Source organism: Myxocyprinus asiaticus, chromosome 1 (assembly GCF_019703515.2).
Source record: "Myxocyprinus asiaticus isolate MX2 ecotype Aquarium Trade chromosome 1, UBuf_Myxa_2, whole genome shotgun sequence".
In the NCBI taxonomy this organism is placed as follows: domain Eukaryota; kingdom Metazoa; phylum Chordata; class Actinopteri; order Cypriniformes; family Catostomidae; genus Myxocyprinus; species Myxocyprinus asiaticus.
In genome coordinates, this window is record NC_059344.1 from 15,816,442 (window position 1) to 15,836,086 (window position 19,645).

The window sequence follows — 19,645 nt, forward strand, 5'->3', positions numbered from 1 at the left end:
GGAAATCTGCTTCTCGCCTCCTCCTTCCACTGAGAAGTGTTACACTGGTGCTGAAACCCGGGAAAAAGGTTTGAAGATGGACGGAAGTCGCCCCGTAGAGTCCTCCCAGTTGGCTGAGTTCCTCCAAGCCCTCGCTGGCTTACATCGGAGCCACCAGCAATCCCTGCTTGAGCTCCAGCAAGATCAAGACCGCCAGTTTGTGGAGCTCATGCGCGCTCAAGCAGAGGACTGACAGACGATCTGGAGCCTCCTCAGCCAGGAGGCATCCCCAGCCGCGACCCCGGACACCCACACGCCGTTACTCCTGCCTGCGTTACAAAAGATGGGGCGGCGGATGACCCAGAGGCGTTCCTGGATCTCTTCGAGCACACCGCCGAGATCTGGGGCTTGCCACTCGGCCAGTGGGCGGCCCGACTCATACCGCTACTGTCTGGGGAAGCCCAACTCGCGGCTCAACAACTACCAGCGACGAGCCTCCTGGCTTACGGAGACTTAAGGAAAGCCATCCTGCAACGGGTTGGTCGAAGTCTGGAAGAAAGTTGTCAACTCTTCCGGAGCCTGAAGCTGGAGAGCTCCGACCGCCCGTTTGCCTTCGCCCAATGGCTCTGCGACGCCTGCCGAAGATGGTTGCTAGCGGGGGACCACGGCGTTGACAGGATCATCAACCAGGTGGTACTGGAGCAATTAATACATCAACTGCCAAAAGGGACGGCGGAGTGGGTCCAGTGCCACTGCCCGGCATCGCTGGAGGAAGCCATCCGGCTTGTGGAGGACCATCCCGAGGGCGGAAAAGCCCTCCCACTCTCTCTCTCTTCCCCCTGTCTCATTTCCCTCCCCTCTCTCCTCTTGTTCTGCTCTCTCTCCAGGTCCCGTTCCTGCCCCACGCAGACGAGGAGGACTTCAGCCACTGAGACCAGTTCCCCGGGTGTGGGAGCCGACACCTTCCCCTATCCCGATGCTCCGCCACTCTCCCCCTCAGGGGGAGCGCCCGCCGACACAAGTGTGGGCGTAGCGCCTGGGCCAGCCTGCTGGAGGTGCGGGGACCCGGGCCACTTCCGGGATCAGTGCCCTCTGATGGAGCTGGGGACAGTGGTGCGGGTCTCTGACCTCCCGCAGGCTGCCCCCGACCGGGCCGGAGCATACCGGGTACCGGTAAGTGTCAAGGGGGGTACTCGCCAAGCGTTGGTGGACACCGGGTGTAATCAAACCACTATCCACCAATGCTTGGTTCAACCCGAGGCATTGGACACCACTAAAACGGTGAGGGTGAAATGTGTGCATGGGGATATTCACAAGTATCCGGTGGTGACCCTGACGATTAAATTCCGGGGGAAAAAGCATAGAGTACAGGCCGCGGTTAGTTCCCGCCTCACCCATCCGCTGATTTTGGGGACTGATTGGCCTGATTTAGAGTTTTATTGAAGGGAATTTGCGCGAATGGGTCCTGTATGAAGTCAGTGAGATGTGCAATGTGCGATGCTCTGGCAGGGGAGGCGGAGACGGGGCCGTCCTCGACAGCTCTGCGTCATAATGACGAGAGAGGGGGAGAGGCTGCAGCCCCTCCCCTTCTCAGGGAATTCCCTGAGGGGGGTTTCCCTTTGGAGCAGTCATGAGACGAAACCCTCAAACACGCCTTCGACCGAGTGAGAGTCATTGATGGTCAACGTCTCCAGCCGGACATCGCCCTTTCATACCCCTATTTTGCGATTATAAATGAGCGGTTGTATAGAGTGACACAGGACGCTCAGACTAAAGAGGATACAACCCAACTTTTGATTCCAAGTAGCCGTCGGGAAATGGTATTCCAGGCGGCTCATTATAATCCCATGGCAGGTCACTTAGGAGAAAGGAAAACACTGAACCGTCTAATAGCCCGTTTCTATTGGCCGGGCATTGGCGGCGATGTCCGCAGGTGGTGTGCAGCATGCCGCGAATGCCAACTGGTTAACCCACCGGCCACCCCAAAAGCGCCATTGCGCCCTCTCCTTTTGATCGTGGTCCCCTTTGAGAGAATTGGAATGGACCTCGTCGGGCCATTAGAACGGTCAGCACGCGGACATCGCTTTGTATTGGTCCTAGTGGACTATGCAACGCGATATCCGGAAGCAGTGCCTCTTCGCAACATCTCAGCACGCAGTGTCGCGGAGGCACTCTTCAAAATAATCTCCCGGGTGGGGATTCCGAAATAAATCCTCACTGATCAGGGCACAACGTTTATGTCACGGACACTACGCAAACTGTACGAGTTGTTAAATATTAAATCGATTCGCACCAGCGTATACCATCCTCAAACGGATGGCCTGGTGGAACGATTTAATAAAACCCTCAAAAACATGATTCGTAAGTTCGTGCACGATGATGTTAGAAATTGGGATAAATGGCTTGACCCCCTGTTATTTGCAGTACGAGAGGTCCCGCAAGCCTCCACTGGCTTCTCCCCATTTGAGCTGCTGTATGGGCAACGCCCACGCGGTGTGCTTGATGTATTGCGAGAGGCCTGGGAGGAGGGACCTTCAAACAGTAAAAATGAAATTCAATACGTTCTTGATCTTAGAGCAAAACTCCACACTTTGGGACAGCTAACACAGGAGAATTTGCTCCAAGCTCAAGAACGACAGCGCCGACTGTATGACAGGGGAACTCAGCTAAGGGAATTTGCACCGGGAGATAAAGTGCTTGTATTTCTTCCCACATCGAGCTCTAAATTACTCGCCAAGTGGCAAGGACCCTTTGAGGTCACACGACGAGTGGGAGATCTCGATTATGAGAGTAAACGAACCGATAGAGGGGGCGCACATCAAATATACTACCTCAATCTCCTGAAATTGTGGAGGGAGGCGGTTCCCGTGACGTTGGCTACGGTAGTTCCCGAGAAGGCGGAGCTCGGACCGGAGGTGAGTTCAAAACATAAACATTCACCCCGGTCACTTGCGGAGGCCACCTCTCACTGAGTCAACTCGCGGAGGTTGCTAGGTTGCAACAGGAGTTTGCGGATGTGTTCTCTCCTCTACCGGGGCGTACAAACCTCATCCATCACCACATTGAGACCGAGCCGGGGGTCGTGGTACGTAGCCGCCCCATGGATTACCCGAACACAAGAAGAAAATCGTTCGGGAAGAATTGGATGCAATGCTCGATATGGGGGTAATAGAAGAATCCCACAGTGATTGGTCCATCCCTGTTGTTCTAGTGCCTAAGAGCGACGGGTCTGTGCGATTCTGTGTGGATTATAGGAAAGTCAATGCGGTGTCTAAATTTGATGCGTATCCAATGCCTCGCGTTGATGAGTTGCTCGATCGGTTGGGCAATGCTTGATTTTATTCGACACTGGATTTGACAAAGAGTTATTGGCAGATCCCCTTGACACCACTTTCCCGTGAGAAAACCGCCTTCTCCACACCGTTTGGATTACACCAGTTTGTGACACTTCCGTTCGGTTTGTTTGGAGCCCGGCTACGTTTCAGCGTCTCATGGACTGAATCCGCAGACCGCATTCAGCTTACGCCGCTGCCTATTTAGATGACATCATCATTTATAGCAATGATTGGCAGCGGCACATGCAACATCTGAGGGCGGTTCTGAGATCGCTGCGCCGAGCGGGACTCACAGCGAACCCAAAGAAGTGCGCGATTGGGCGGGTGGAGGTACGGTATCTGGGGTTCCACTTGGGCCACGGGCAGGTGTGTCCCCAAATTGACAAGTGTCTCGTCATCAAGTGGGCGGTCCTCACTCTCTAATACTACCTGTTGGGGCGGGCCTTCACCCTCTGTTCCGATCACGCCCCAGTCCAGTGGCTCCACTGCATGAAAGATATCAATGCCCGGATCACCCGTTGGTACCTGGCTCTTCAGCCGTTTAAGTTCAAGGTGGTCCACAGACCGGGAGTGCAGATGGCTGTCGCTGACTTCCTTTCCAGGAATGGGGGGAGTGGTAGGCAGGCCGGATGCCGCCCCGGTCTGAGTCGGGCGGTGGGGATATGTGGCAGCGGGGGCGTGGTCAAGTATCTCTCCGGAGAGAGAGAAAGTGGTAAGGGTGCTTACACCTGAGTTAAATTATGTCTAACACCTGCCTCTAATTTCAGTGAGCACGGGGAGAGCGGCATAAATAGAGCCACACCGCAGGTAGACGAGAGAGAGAGCCTGGGCACCAGAGACCCGATTGTGAAGCTAAGAATTTATTATTGCAAAGTTGAGAGTTTATTTTGTGATGTAGTTTGTGTATTTTTAGAGTGACTTATTGAATAGCATAAAAGCCCTGAAAGTGTGTATTTGCCGCAGTGAGGAAAATAAAACGCTTACCTGAACCAGGAAATCTGCTTCTCGCCTCCTCCTTCCACTGAGAAGTGTTACAGATATATTAAGTCAGAATTATGATAGAAAGTCATAATTATGAGATATTAAGTCAAAACTGAGATATTAAGTCATAATTATGATGGAAATTCAAAATTATGAGATAGTAAATCAAAATTATGATAGAAAGTCAAAATTATGAGATAGTAAGTCAGAATTATGATAGAAAGTCAAAATTATGAGATATTAAGTCCGAATTATGATAGAAAGTCAGAATTATGAGATAAGTCAGAATTATGATAGAAAGTCAGAATTATGAGATATTAAGTCAGAATTATGATAGAAAGTCATAATTATGAGATATTAAGTCAGAATTATGATAGAAAATCATAACTTTGAGAAGTCAGAATTATGATAGAAAGTCAGAATTATGAGATAAGTCAGAATTATGATAGAAAGTCAGAATTATGAGATATTAAGTCAGAATTATGATAGAAAGTCATAATTATGAGATATTAAGTCAGAATTATGATTGAAAGTGAAAATTAGGGATATTAAGTCAGAATTATGAGATAGAAAGTCAGAATTATGAGAAAGGCATAATTATGAGATTAAAAGGTCAAAATTATAAGATAAAAGACATAATTATGAGATAAGTCAGAATTATGACAAAGTCAAAATTATGAGATATTAAGTCAGAATTATAATATAAAGTCAAAATTGTGAGATATTAAGTCATAATTATGATAGAAAGTCATAATTATGAGGAATTAAGTCAGAATTATGATAGAAAATCTTAATTATGAGATAGTAAATAAGAATTATGATAGTCAAAATTATGACAGTAAATCAGAATTATGATAGAAAGTCAGAATGATGAAAGTCATAATTATGAGATATTAAGTCAGAATTATGACAGTTAAAATTATGAGATAGTCAGAATTGTAATAGAAAGTCAAAATTATGAGATATTAAATCAGAATTATGATAGAAAGTCAGAATTATGATAGAAAATCATAATTATGAGAAGTCAGAATTATGATAGAAAGTCATAATTATGGGATATTAAGTCAGAATTATGAGATAGAAAGTCAAAATTATGAGATAATAAGTCAGAATTATGAGATATTAAATCAGAATTATGATAGAAAGTCAGAATTATGAGATATTAAGTCAGAATTATGATAGAAAGTGAAAATTAGGGATATTAAGTCAGAATGATGAAAGTCAAATTTATGAGAAAGGCATAATTATGAGATTAAAAGGTAAAAATTACAAGATAAAAAGACATAATTATGAGATAAAAAAAATCGAAATTAAGAGATAAAAAGTCCTCTCAAAATTATGACTGCATCTCATAATTTGGACTTTTTATATCATATTTCTGATTTAGCATCTCATCATTTTATTTAGTAACTCATAATTGACTTAGCATCTCATTACTGATTTAGTATCTCAAAATTCTGACTTAGCATCTCATAATTATGATTTAGTAACTTATAATTAAGTCTAGCATCTCATAATTTATTTAGTATCTCATAATTTTGACTGAGTATCTCATAATTATTGACTTTTTAACTAATAATAACGTACCAATTCTGACTTTTTCCCTCAAAAAGAATGCATTTTTTCCTCCAAATTATGAATTTGTCACAATTATGAATTACCAAATCACGATTAAAGAAATATAGTTTTTAACTAGTCGAAAGAAGCTGAGGCTGGTGTCACAGACGTCTGCTGATCTGCTGCATTAAACTTTTAACATTGTGTTGAACGCTCCGTGTCAGAGCCCAGGTTTGGTTACACAGTGATGCTCTGCCACACTGGGGCGACTCAGAAACAAAAGCAGTTCAATAATGACTCAGTTTGGAGATAAAGCGCATAACTTTTTACTCGCTCACGCTTTCACCTTCATGATAATCATTTATTGTCTGTATGTTATCGTCGGTGCTACTGTTCTTACGATATTGGAGCAACCCGAGGTGAATTTGCTCGTTGAAGAGGTGCGTGACATTAAAGCGCGTTTTTTGGCGGATAGCCCGTGTGTTGCTGAAAGCAGTTTGGATAGATTGTTACTGAAGGTGCTCGCGGCGAGTAAGCGCGGTGTGGCCGCATTGAAATCAGACAGCGATGAATGTAACTTCGACTTCACCTCGTCGCTATTTTTCGTGACTACCTTTCTTACAACTACAGGTGAGCTGTCAGACATGAATCAAACACCGGTGCATGTCTCGGATCCAAGAATGCCATGCGGTTGAAGTTTGTGAACCCTCAAAGAAAAGAAGTCGAGCATGATAATTGCTCAAGTTATATTAACTTAACTTATGAAGCAACTATATCCTAAAGTATGTGAGCGATAATGACATAAAGTACAGACCAATGGCATGAGCTGGGGGGCGGGACCATCTGTTGGATCAACAGTAGACGGTCATAATCAGAAGGCTGTTTTAACATATATGTAATGTATATTTTGATATATATTATATGAAAATATATGTATATTCCGTTGTGGTGTTTACCAATTACATTTACACATATATATATATATATATATATATATATATATATATATATATTTTTTTTTTTTACATTATAACAAAATAATTTCACAAAAAGAAGTTTGTTTGGTAAAAAAAATATATAAATAAAAAAACAGTGTAGCCTATTATTCAAAATTAAAACGAAATGTATTTGGACACTTTTTGGTTGTCAAACCTTGTTGAACATGTCCACTAGTTGATGTGACTACATCTGTGGTTTCCCTGCTAGGGCACCTGTGTGAAGACGTATGTTGGTAAACTATCCATGCCCTTATAGGTGCACTCAGTAATTTTTTGAACATGTCATCTTTAACTCGGATGAAGTATCATTCAACCCCAATAGTTTTTTGTTAAAAATGCCACTATAGAATTTCACTATTCACTGTCAGCCATGATTAATTTAATCCAAGAGTAAAAGTATCCAGTAACAGGGCAGTTACTGAGATTAAGCAAGTAGTATTTAGCGGGTCATGTGATCCTAACATGGCTGCCCTCATGAGGGGACCCTCTCCATGAAGAGTAAAACAGTTTTTATGAGGTTACTGATATGACTGGAGTCTTCATATCATGTGAGTGGTCATGATTTTATACATATGTTTCGAAATTACATATTAATTTAATTAGAAGTAAAACTTTTTAAATGAAATTTCTCTCTTGACTTTTTGCCCATTTGATAACTTTGTTTTGTTTTATTCTTGAGGACTTGAGAACTTCATTCTTGAGGAATTAAGCTTATCCCACTACTTTCCTTTGAGTACATAGTCAACAAACCAAATGTATGATCTTAAGAGTCATTTTAATTTATTTTAAAATGTGCATTTAGATCTATACACCCAATGCAAAAAATGTTTTACAAGTTATTTATCTTTACAATAAACCTGTAATTTTTTGCATAACTAACAAATTCATTTTTCTCTCTAAAAACTATAGTCTTTCTGTAACTAAGCTCTAACTATAAACTATAGTCTGTTTCAGCTGCAGACTTAGTATATTGTGCGCTGGTGGCTTGTGTGATACAAGTCCTAATCAATTAATCTTTGTTCCCCTAAATTACATACTTGACGCTGAAGTGTGTAACTTGTGGTGTTAAAATTCTTTCTCCTATCCCAGCTTAATATGCAGAGACAACTATAAGAAAGCAATTTGTATGTTAATTTTCTCAAAAACTGTAAACACTGTGTCTCTGTGGTGCTATAAAAATTCGTTTTGTTTGTTTGAGCAACACGTCCAGCCCAACATATCAACATTGACTCAGCCAATGGAGTGAGTTTGGGGTGGGACTATCTGTTTGTCATCAGCAGCAGACAGGGGGTGTATTCGGAAAAATTATTGGAAACTGTTTATTTTTGCAGTTCCATTCAGTGGCGCAGAAATAACACACTTCAGCTTTAAGGGGAAAGATAGGTTCTGTATCTTTACAGGTCTTTTTGTTTGTTTTGCAGGCTATGGTACCACCGTACCGCTTTCAGATGAAGGTCGTTTGTTTTGTGTCATGTACTGCCTCATGGGCATCCCTCTCACCATGCTGCTGCTGTCCTGTCTCACACATGCCCTTCTGCCCTGGGTAACACACACCCCTATTCAGAACCTTCAAGTCTACTGGGGACTGTCTCGTAACCATGCTGCTTTGCTGCACTGCAGCATACTCTGCTTTTGTACAGCAACGCTGTTCTTTCTTCTACCTGCTGGTGCCCTCTGCCTGCTGGAGAACGACTGGAGTTACTTGGAGTCGCTGTATTTTTGTTTCATCTCTCTTAGCACAATTGGACTTGGCGACTACCTGCCTGGAAGGACCCAAAGCCAAGCAGCGCGTCAGGGACTGGAGTTTGCCACTTCCTGTGAGTGCCTTCAGTATAGATGTGGCACTCAACCTGTGTCAGTGTTAGCCCAGAGGAAAATTGTATTGATTAGAAGTTGTTTTTTCAGAGCTCAGGAGACATAATGGAGTTCTCAGCTATGTCTCATGTAAACATCAACTTTGTCTCAGATGTTTCTCCTGAAATACCTAAATCCTAAAATAGACACAAATAATACAAAAGGTGACAAATCTGAATGTATTTAGTTGTTTGATTTCTTATTGACGTCTATATCTTTTTCAGATTTTGGTATTTTGGCATATCTGAGCACATTTTGCGATGTTGCTAAGACATTGTTCTCGAGGTGACACATGAGATTACTGGATTTTTTTTTCACAGGAGAAAAATCTGAGAAGCAGGAGACTTTATGTAATCTCATTTGCACATTCAAATATATATATATATATATATATATTTTGCCTATATTTAAGATGTACGCATTTCAATTTCATAACAAAATTCTATTAAAAATTTAATTGTGTAACTTTTAACAAAATTTAATTAATAAAACTTAGAATATTTACTTATATATTTTATTTTGTTAAAGATAACTCAATTAAATTTGATGGAATTTTGTAATAAAATTGAAACGTGTAAATCTAAAAATTATTGTTTTATAATTCCTGGCAAAAGTACGATTTAAACAAGTGGTTTAAATTAGATTTATTTAAAAATGCTTAACTTTACAAAAGTAAAAAATAAGTTCAATTAATGCAAAAGCAAATATAGTTACTCAACCACTTATCAAACTGTAATGTATAAAACATATGAATTTTGTTTACTACATTTGTAAAGTTCAAATTCCTCATTAATTTTAATAAAATGCTTCAAATTTGTTCTGATTTAATGCAAACTATTTAAAGATATTCATTTCAACTTGATGGAAATTTGTTAATTGAAATGCGTAGATCTTAAAGGAATAGTTCACACAAAAATGAAAATTCTCTCATCATTTATTCGCCCTCATGCCATCCCTGACATGTATGACTTTCTTTCTTATGCAAAATACAAATGAAGATTTTTAGGAGAATATTTCAGCCCTGTAGGTGCATATAATGCAAGTGAATGGGTACCAAAATGTTGAAGCTCAAACAAGCACATAAAGGCAGCATAAAAGTAATCCATATGACTCCAGTGGTTAAATCCATGTCTTCAGAAGTGCTATGATAGGTGTGGGTGAGAAGCAGATACATTTTTAAGTCCTTTTTTTTTTTTACTATGAATCTTCACTTTCACATTCTTCTTTTGTTTTTGGCAATTTACATTCTTCATGCATATTGCCAACTACTGGGCAGGGAGGAGAATTTATTGTAAAAAAGGACTTAAATATTGATCTGTTTCTCACCCACACCTACCATAGCACTTCTGAAGACATGAATTGAACCACTTGAGTCTACTTTTATGCTGACTTTATGTGCTTTTTGGAGCTTTAAAGTTCTGGCCACCATTCACTTGCATTGAATGGACCAACAGATCTGAGATATTCTTCTAAAAAGCTTTGTTTGTGTTCAGCAGAGGAAAGAAAGTCATACACATCTGGGATGGCATGAGGGTGAGTAAATGATGAAAGAATTTACATTTTTGGGTGAGCTATCTGTTTAAAAATAGACTGAAATATTTTGTGGAGTGTTGGTGAAACAATTGAGATATTAAAGAGATCTCATTTATGGCTTATTTTCCTATCTTGGTATTACTAAAACACCTACTATCAGCATTTATTCTGACTTATGTGTCATGCCATATACAGTTGTGCTCAAAAGTTTGCATACCCTGGCAGAAATTGTGAAAGTTTGGCATTGATTTTGAAAATATGACTGATCATGCAAAAAAAACTGTCTTTTATTTAAGGATGGTGATCATATGAAGCCATTTATTATCACATAGTTGTTTGGCTCCTTTTTAAATCATAATGATAACAGAAATCACCCAAATGACCCGATCAAAAGTTTACATACCCTTGAATGTTTGGCCTTGTTACAGACACAAAAGGTGAAACACACAGGTTTAAATGGCAATTAAAGGTTAATTTCCCATAATTTTAGCTCTCATGTGGATGCACTGAGCAGGCTAGATACTGAGCCATGGGGAGCAGAAAATAACTGTCAAAAGACCTGCGTAACAAGGTAATGAAACTTTATAAAGATGGAAAAGGATATAAAAAGATATCCAAAGCCTTGAAAATGCCAGTCAGTACTGTTCAATCACTTATTAAGAAGTGGAAAATTCGGGGATCTCTTGATACCAAGCCAAGGTCAGGTAGACCAAGAAAGATTTCAGCCACAACTGCCAGAAGAATTGTTCGGGATACAAAGAAAAACCCACAGGTAACCTCAGGAGAAATATAGGCTGCTCTGGAAACAGACGGTGTGGTTGTTTGTGGTTTTATATCCTTTTCCATCTTTATAAAGATCCATTACCTTGTTACGCAGGTCTTTTGACAGTTCTTTTCTGCTCCCCATGGCTCAGTATCTAGCCTGCTCAGTGCATCCACGAGAGAGCTAACAAACTCATTGACTATTTATACACAGACACTAATTGCAATTTAAAAAGCCACAGGTGTGGGAAATTAACCTTTAATTGCCATTTAAACCTGTGTGTGTCACCTTGTGTGTCTGTAACAAGGCCAAACATTCAAGGGTATGTAAACTTTTGATCAGGGCCATTTGGGTGATTTCTGTTGTTATTATGATTTAAAAAGGAGCCAAACAATTATGTGATAATAAATGGCTTCATATGATCACTATCCTTAAATAAAAGACAGTTTTTTGCATGATCAGTCATATTTTCAAAATCAGTGCTATAATTTCACAATTTCTGCCAGGGTATGCAAACTTTTGAGCACAACTGTACACAAAAAAAAATAAATTCTCCCCAATTTGGAATGCCCAATTACCAATGCGCTCTAAGTCCTCATGGTGGCTTAGTGACTCACCTCAGTCCGGGTGGCGGAGGACGAATCTCAGTTGCCTCCGCGTCTGAGACCGTCAATCCGCACATCATATCACATGGCTTGTTGAGCGCATTACTGCGGAGACGTTGCACGTGTGGAGGCCCACGCTATTCTCTGTGGCATCCATGCACAACTCACCACGCACCCCACCGAGAGTGAGAACCACACATTATAGCGCCCATGAGGTTACCCCATGTGACTACCCTCCCTAGCAACTGGGCCAATTTGGTTGCTTAGGAGACCTGGCTGGAGTCACTCAGCATGCCATGGATTCGAACTCCTGACTCCAGGGGTGGTAGTCAGCATCAATACTCACTGAGCTACCCAGGCCCCCGATCAGCCACAACATTAAAACCACCTGCCTAATATTGTGTAGGTCCCCTTCATGCCTCCAAAACAGCGCCAACCCGCATCTCAGAACAGCATTCTGAGATGATATTCTTCTCACCACAATTGTACAGAGTGGTTATCTGAGTTACCGTAGACTTTGTCAGTTTGAACCAGTCTGGCCATTCTCTGTTGACCTCTCTCATCAACAAGGCGTTTCCATACGCAGAGCTGCCACTCACTGGATGTTTTTTGTTTTTGGCACCATTCTGAGTAAATTCTAGAGACTGTTGTATGTGAAAATCCCAGGAGATCAACAGTTACAGAAATACTCAAACCAGCCTGTCTGGTACCAACAATCATCCATGTGATTATCAGCCAATTATGTGGCAGCAGTGCATAAAATCATGCAGATATGGATCAGGAGCTTCAGTTAATGTTCACATCAACCATCATGGTGCCAAAAAAAAAAAAAACATCCGGTGAGCAGCAGTTCTGTGGATGGAAATGCCTTATTGATGAGAGGGGTCAACAGAGAATGGTCAGACTGGTTCAAACTGACAAAGTCTATGGTGACTCAGATTACCACTCTGTACAACTGCGGTGAGAAGAATATCATCTCAGAATGTTATTCTGAGATGCGGGTTGGCACTGTTTTGGCGGCACGAGGGGGACCTACACAATATTAGGCAGGTGGTTTTAATGTTGTGGCTGATCGGTGTAGTGCTGCCATATAGTATGCTACTCTATTCTGAGAATCTTTCAAAGATTTGACCACCATAACACCGCACTATATGTTCAAAATGGCAGTAATACACTTGCTCAGGACTGTGAACAATTCTAATGTTTTGATTCAACTTTCACACTACCTTAAGGTCAGGGACTAGATGTAAAATATGTTTGGGACATAGCACCCCTGGCTATGTTTATAATACGGCTACAGTGATAATCACATGTTGCTGGATGAATTTTCCATCATTAAGCAATCAATGTTTGAGGGAAATTATAGAAACTACATGAATAGTTTTTTTCTCTTTGCAGGTTACCTGATGCTAGGGCTGGTTGTCTTGCTTGTTGTTCTGGAAAGTTTCTGGGAGCTGCAGCAGGTTCAAGCTGTTTTGCGGTTTTTCGCTGGACCGAGGGAGGGTGAGCTGATGGTGGTGGGTTTGGATGAGCTTGTGCTCAGTGGAGATTTGGCAGATCCAGAGGAGGAACCTCAATACACCCTTCCTATATCCACCATCTCCCCTGCATTTTCAAACTCACCAGCCACCCCAACAATAGAACTGCCACCAGACCTTGATCCACCGTGTTTGGCAAGCACAGAGAAAAATCCTTTCCCTTCACTAAGACCAGACCCCAGCCCTGATTTATATCAATCCACTTCCACAACATAGGAAAAATAGAATGGTAAAGTGTGAGACGAATAAATTACATCCAACAAATATGTTATTGCATGCCTCCTGTAATAGACATATACTGTATAAAAGAACTTGATATAACAGCAGCCAGAAGATTGTAACCACTAGGTGACAGCCTTTGCAAACTATATTACTAACAATTTGGTTGGACAGAGTGGTGTAGTGCTGGTTTAATTTATTTATAATCTTCATTATAAATAAATGTACATAATATATATTTATAAATATTTAACAATATTTATCATATTATTAATATGTTGAAAAAAGTGAAATAGCAACAGTATTTATCATATTTTTATACCCCATTTTCAGTATACCTTCTTGACTTAAAGTACACTAAACATATTCAAATGAAGATATCATCTTAGATGATGTGCCCATTTTGTTTTATTTTTATACATCATTACTGCTTCGCATGTTGTTCATCAGAGTAACGACATGGAGGGAGGGAGCAGGTGCGTGAGAGTGTAAGATGGTGAGTCACAATCTGTGCCCAGCACTGATGGCTCTGCCTCCCTCCTCTGCCAGTCTGACTTCAGCAGACTGAAACACTTCACAAGCTCTGCCTCTTACTCTGCAATGAGGTCATATACTCCTATTATGGTCTTCAGACATTTTCTGTCCAGTTCTGCAGTAGCCCAGTTAGGCTGAACTAGAGGCAGTGTTGACAGTCCGTTTGGCACTTAGTCTAGGCTATGAACAGGGATAATGTTTGGTCAGCCTTGTTATAAATAAAAAATAATGTGTAATAAGATCATCAGGACCCCGATGCAGGACCCCACTTATTACAGAGGCTACCAATAAATAAATAAATGGACATGCAATATTGATTTAAGTTGAAATATAATTTTTTTATGTTAGAAGAAAGAGTGATACAAAGGACATAAAACTAGTACAGCTATGTAGGAAATTGTTGCCATTGGAAAACTGCGATAGAAGGCTGCGATTGACTAATCAGAATCTGTGTAATATGGATATGTGATAATAAATGTTGCTCCTTAATTAAATAATGGGTAAAATACTTTTTGGTATAAATACTTGTAGTGTTGCTGAATATAAAGAAAAAGAGTGGATTCTGTGCTGCCAATTTTCAGGGCTTGAACATTTGCTAAATTGTAGCGCTTGCCCGGAATTGGGCACATCGTGCCTGAATTTGGCTGGAAAAAAATTAGGATCTAACACTGCGATTTCCTGCAAGATCATATTGAACTGAGAAGAAAATATGGTATTTAATTTCCATCACATCATCGCTGGCCAGAACTGCTTATGTTGATGTGTTGATTCTGTTGATGGGATCACAGGAGTTGTATTTATGCCAGCACTAATGTTTCCAAAAAAGACCCTAATGTTTTTGCATTGCTTATAGTCGGTAGAAGCAGGTCAATTACACTCATCAGTTTTACTCAAACCTCTGATGTTCATATTATTTAAAAATTAATTCATGTAACCAAACGAACTTGAATTTAATGAGTTGATTCACCTAAAGAACATGTCTTGTCAGCTTTACTTAATCCATTTGCGGTGGGACAACATAAATATGTTTTGTCTGGTTAACTGAAACTGGGCAGATGATTTCTAGTTACCAGCATGTTTTGCTTGAGACTTGACAGGGAGAGAAATGTTAAAATTAAGTGTTATTTTATGTGTCTTTGTGCAAGATGAATACAAAGGGGAGACTTAATGTTTAATGTTTTATGCTGAGATTTAGAAGAATCTGTTATGTTGTAGTTTTGGAGGTTACCATCATGATGAAGAGTGGAGCCTAGGTTGAGGAGCAATTCATTTTGAGTGTACTGTATATTGCTTTATTTGTTAAGCACTGTTGTGCTAACCACAACGTAGTGACCAAGTTGCACTCAGTAGTGCTTCCAACTGGTGTGTATTTAGCATGCTAACAACTCATGTCACTAGCTATCATATCATTAAGAAAAAAGAGTTTAATTTGAATTATTATGACATGCTAAATTTTGTTGGGTTTGACTGATTCAGTTAGGTTTCCTCTACTTTAAGCATTTGAGTTGAAATTATATATTCATTTTAATTGAAGAACACTCATTTCAAACATGTGGAACCACTGTCCACGATTGAATCAAGTTCAGCCAAAAAAATATTTGTTTGAGTGCATACAGTTGCCTAAAAAGCGTAAAAAGTCATTTAATACTGAAAATAAAAATAGCAAATGAATAAGATTGTATCTCCCCAAATGATCCTAAAGACTGAACTGCTTGCATCTTTGTCCTGCAATTAACAAACAGGACACGGGTCCTTCACCGAAAGGGGTGTGACGTTATCTTCCCAGAAGAATTGCTGAATTGTAGGGGGTTCCCCACTCATTTAAGATGAGGACCATGAAACATCAACAACATGGAATTAAGGTTTCCAAACCCTTACCTCAACCTTAACCAACTTTCAACATGTCTGTGAACAACATGTAGAGCTCATTAAAGTTAACATATAAATAACCTGTTATCAATATGTTTTATGTTTGACACCATTTTATCTCGTGTCCATGGGGTGTATTTGGATGACCTTGTTAGCATAGTCTCTAATGCTTTCATACGGTCGACAGCTCTTTCATTTACATTTACAGTCAGCAGGTGTTACATGCATGTCTATATTTATCAAGGTGGCTTAAATGTTAGCTCTGATCTTGTAGAGATGTTGTAATATTACCACACTGTAATTTTCAAGAGAGATTTCAAAAGATCATTACATTTCCACCCCTCCCCCTCTCCCCGCATGAAATAAAATTCACATTGTCTAACTGCTCTCTCACAAACTTATATTAAGATATGATAGTTTGAAAAAGGGACAATCTGAACTATTTTTGAGGACTGGACAGTTTCCAAGTGCACTGAAAAAAAGTTATGTTGTGGTGAAGTAAATAGAAAGATTAAGTACTTACTACATTGAAAAAGTTAGTTTAACCATGAACTTGAAAATATTAAGTAAATCCTACCTTTTTACTTAATTCAAACAATACTCCAGCTTATAAGAAAATATCATTTATGATTGTTTGCAGGTGCGGATTTAGTGATTTGGGGACCCTAGGCAAAGTACAGGAATGGGGCCCTCTTTAATGACACATTTATGTCGATTTTCTCTTAAATGTGCTGTAAGCCGTTATATTATTATTATTGTTATTATTTTATGGAATGGTATGGAGAAAATATTTCTACATCCTGAAAAAGATATCACTGAAACAGTAAGTGTCCTGAGATACATCATCAGTCTCTGTAACTAGATTGTGCAAAGAAAGATGTGTCCCCTGGTTGTGCCAACTTTCTAAAAACTGAAATATAATGTCTGACATTATATAAAAAGCACAATCTGGCTAATATGAACTACAATATATACCACTACAATAACTTTTTTCTTTCTCACTCTACCTCTTTCTTAATGCACTTTCCCTTCTTCAACTTGATGTTGAATTATCTATATCCAAATTATTCGACTAAAACTTGACTTTGCATGTTTCCAGAAGGCTTTGTTCAACTTTTAAATTTAATATTTCCTGTCAAAAAGTAAAAAATTTACTGAGTTTTGCATGCAGGCCAATGGATATACATATATATATATATATATATATATATATATCATAGGCGTAGATTTAGGTAGGGATGATATGGACATGTCCCTACCAACTTTTAGAAATTTGGAAATGTCCCGATCAATATTTGGGTAATTTTACCACAGAAAAGACTTTATACTATGTTTTTATTTCCATTTGAGCAACTATAAAAGGTCCTTAATATAATTATTCACATGTAAATTATAGTCCTACCTCGTCTGAAGCAGTGCATAAATGCCCATTGTACAAAAGGGCCACAGTTTGTTCCTAGAAGGCAGCAGATGCCCTAACCCTGCCCCACCCTAATCCCAACCATTTGGAGCCTGTGAGGCTAAGCAGGGCCATTTCTAGGCGCAGGCGATCTAGGTGGTTGCCTAGGGAGCCACCTGCTGGGGGGGCCCAAATAGGAGGCCGCTGCAATGCCCAAAAAGGATCATTCTCTCGTCATTTATTCATTTACGCATGCGTCAAGTGCGAGGAAGGTTGAACGAGCTTCTCTCAAGAAGGTGCTAAAGAGACTGCAGATGTCAAAATTTTGAGTGAGAACTTACATTTTGGTCTGTTTCTCACCCAAAGCCATTGTATCGCTTCAGAAGACATGGATTTAACCACTGGAGTCGTATGGATTGCTTTAATGCTGCCTTTTATGCTTTTTGGAGCTTGGATGTTTTTAGGTCCCTCTGACTTGCATTGTAAGGACAAAATCCCCTCATAAATCCTTTAAAATATCTTTGTTTGTGTTGCATAGAAAAAGAAAGTCATACAAGTTTGAGACAACATGAGGGTGAGTAAACAATGAAAGAATGATCATTTTTGAGTGAACTGTCCCTTTAAGAGTCTGCACTATTTCTTAGACACCAATTAAATAAGCAAATTTGAATACTGAAGTTCTCTTTTGTACAAAAGTTCAGATTTCATCATTAAACTACCTTAGCGTGACCTATGTACATTTTATTAACAGTTATTTTCAAGGCTGCAATGGTTTATGGATGAAAATGTAACATATAATAATAAATAAGTCTACCCAAGTCAATGCCACTTTGTTTAGGTTTGTCTTCTTTTAGAACATTTCCTGCAGTTAATACTTGGGTGTGAAGGGTCAATGCTACAGGAAAACAGGAAGTACTAAGACCACCACACTCTGAACTAACAGGAAGTGTACAACTATGATCAGGAACCATTTTTGTGATCTGTGAGTTCCCACTCTGTCTCTTCCTTCTTTTCGCCAATCCCCCTTTCATTGTTGTGTTATTCTTGGCTTAATGAAGTTCCCCTTTAGAATGAATCTTGAAAAATAGGTTAAGTGTGTTGAGTAATGCGTAATGAGTAATCGTTTACATTTATGTCTTATGTGGTTATACATATTAAATGTTTTGGTATCCTAGCCAAGAGCAGTTGCATGGTGATGTTTAAAGCATGACAAGAATTCAATATTAACTCAGTCCACTGAAAAGCTAATTTGTAGTCATTTGAAGCTAAATTGTTGTAATAAGAGACAGAGGAAGCTTGGAGCAGGTTAACTCAACAAACCTGACGTTTTACTCCCCTTTTTTAATGCTATTTGATTAATGATCTCAGTGGATTCTGTGATCTGGAGTGGTGAAAAAATGCAACAAAGCAGAGGTTTAGAGATTGTATCTTACTTGCAGAAGTTCTCCTTTTTTTTGGACATGCCACAGCTGCAATAGCTAATCTGAACTCTGATCAGCAGCGACAAGTTTCAACCTGCCCTCTTGCACTGATCTAGAATCAGATCCAACCACGTAGATCATATGTACAGCCATCACAAGATTCTACAAAACTGGCCTAATGTCATATATTCAAGCAGGTGCGCTAACATCAAAAGTATCTGCCACACAAGCTGCTTTAGCCACACCTAAACACTGTTCAGACAGTAGGATATAACAAAAACTCACAGTCGGTAATGAAGCTGAGACACATAGCCTAAGATCCCCAACAGAATCCGGTTGACAACCTGTAATATTGTTTTAACCCTTAAATGCATGTATGTTTCGGCAAACATTATTACATACCTCGGGTCTTTAGGGACCGGGCATGAATATATCTCTCACAAATGAATCTACTAAATGCCCAGAATAGATAGATAGTAGAATTTTCAAAATGTTTTCAAGACAATTAGAAAATAATAGAATAGAGTATATCTTGATATTTTTTTATATTTTATTTGTTCATATATCAAAGAGATGATGTAACAAATCACAGAACAGGAATCATTACTTCCACACTAAAATTTCATGAGATGCATCTGGCTGCCAAACACATATGGAGCTGTACTTAACACATAAGATACCCCTAAGCTACATAATTACATAATAATTACTTACATAATTTCAGTAGTGTACCCAAATAACAATAGCCTTGTCATACTGTTCATGTGTTGCACTTGCTATAGTTTACTTCCACAATGCTTCTTTGTCAAATAGCAATGTCAAATGTAAATCAAGCCAATCACTGAAACATCAACGCCACATTGAGACAGAAAAAGCATGTATAATATTTATGTGTACACGCATATGGGACACTGATAATTTAGCATTGTTGCACAAAAAATCAACATGATATAGTCATCATTTGATATGTATATACACTAATACATTTTTTTCATTGGTTTTACGTACTTCAGTTATGGACAATGGTTCCACATAATGAAAATTAGTTTCCTTAATATGA

The 19,645-nt window shown here is 39.7% G+C and overlaps 1 protein-coding gene across 1 annotated transcript; it reads left to right on the top strand.

Annotated features, from left to right (window-relative positions):
• The first annotated feature begins 6,145 nt into the window (after positions 1-6,145).
• LOC127456260 (potassium channel subfamily K member 1-like) lies at positions 6,146-13,359 on the top strand. The gene is made up of 3 exons (XM_051724705.1): positions 6,146-6,482; positions 8,272-8,667; positions 13,004-13,359. Exons 1-3 carry the CDS (start codon positions 6,146-6,148, stop codon positions 13,357-13,359), a joined length of 1,089 nt encoding a protein of 362 aa, XP_051580665.1.
• Positions 13,360-19,645: the final 6,286 nt, after the last annotated feature.

Bases quoted from the DNA above. Each gene is read 5' to 3' on its own strand.
- LOC127456260 (XM_051724705.1), top strand. From the start codon at position 6,146: ATGACTCAGTTTGGAGATAAAGCGCATAACTTTTTACTCGCTCACGCT. The intron at 6,483-8,271 runs GTGAGCTGTCAG...TTTGTTTTGCAG, and splicing joins TACCTTTCTTACAACTACAG to GCTATGGTACCACCGTACCG. The intron at 8,668-13,003 runs GTGAGTGCCTTC...TTCTCTTTGCAG, and splicing joins ACTGGAGTTTGCCACTTCCT to GTTACCTGATGCTAGGGCTG.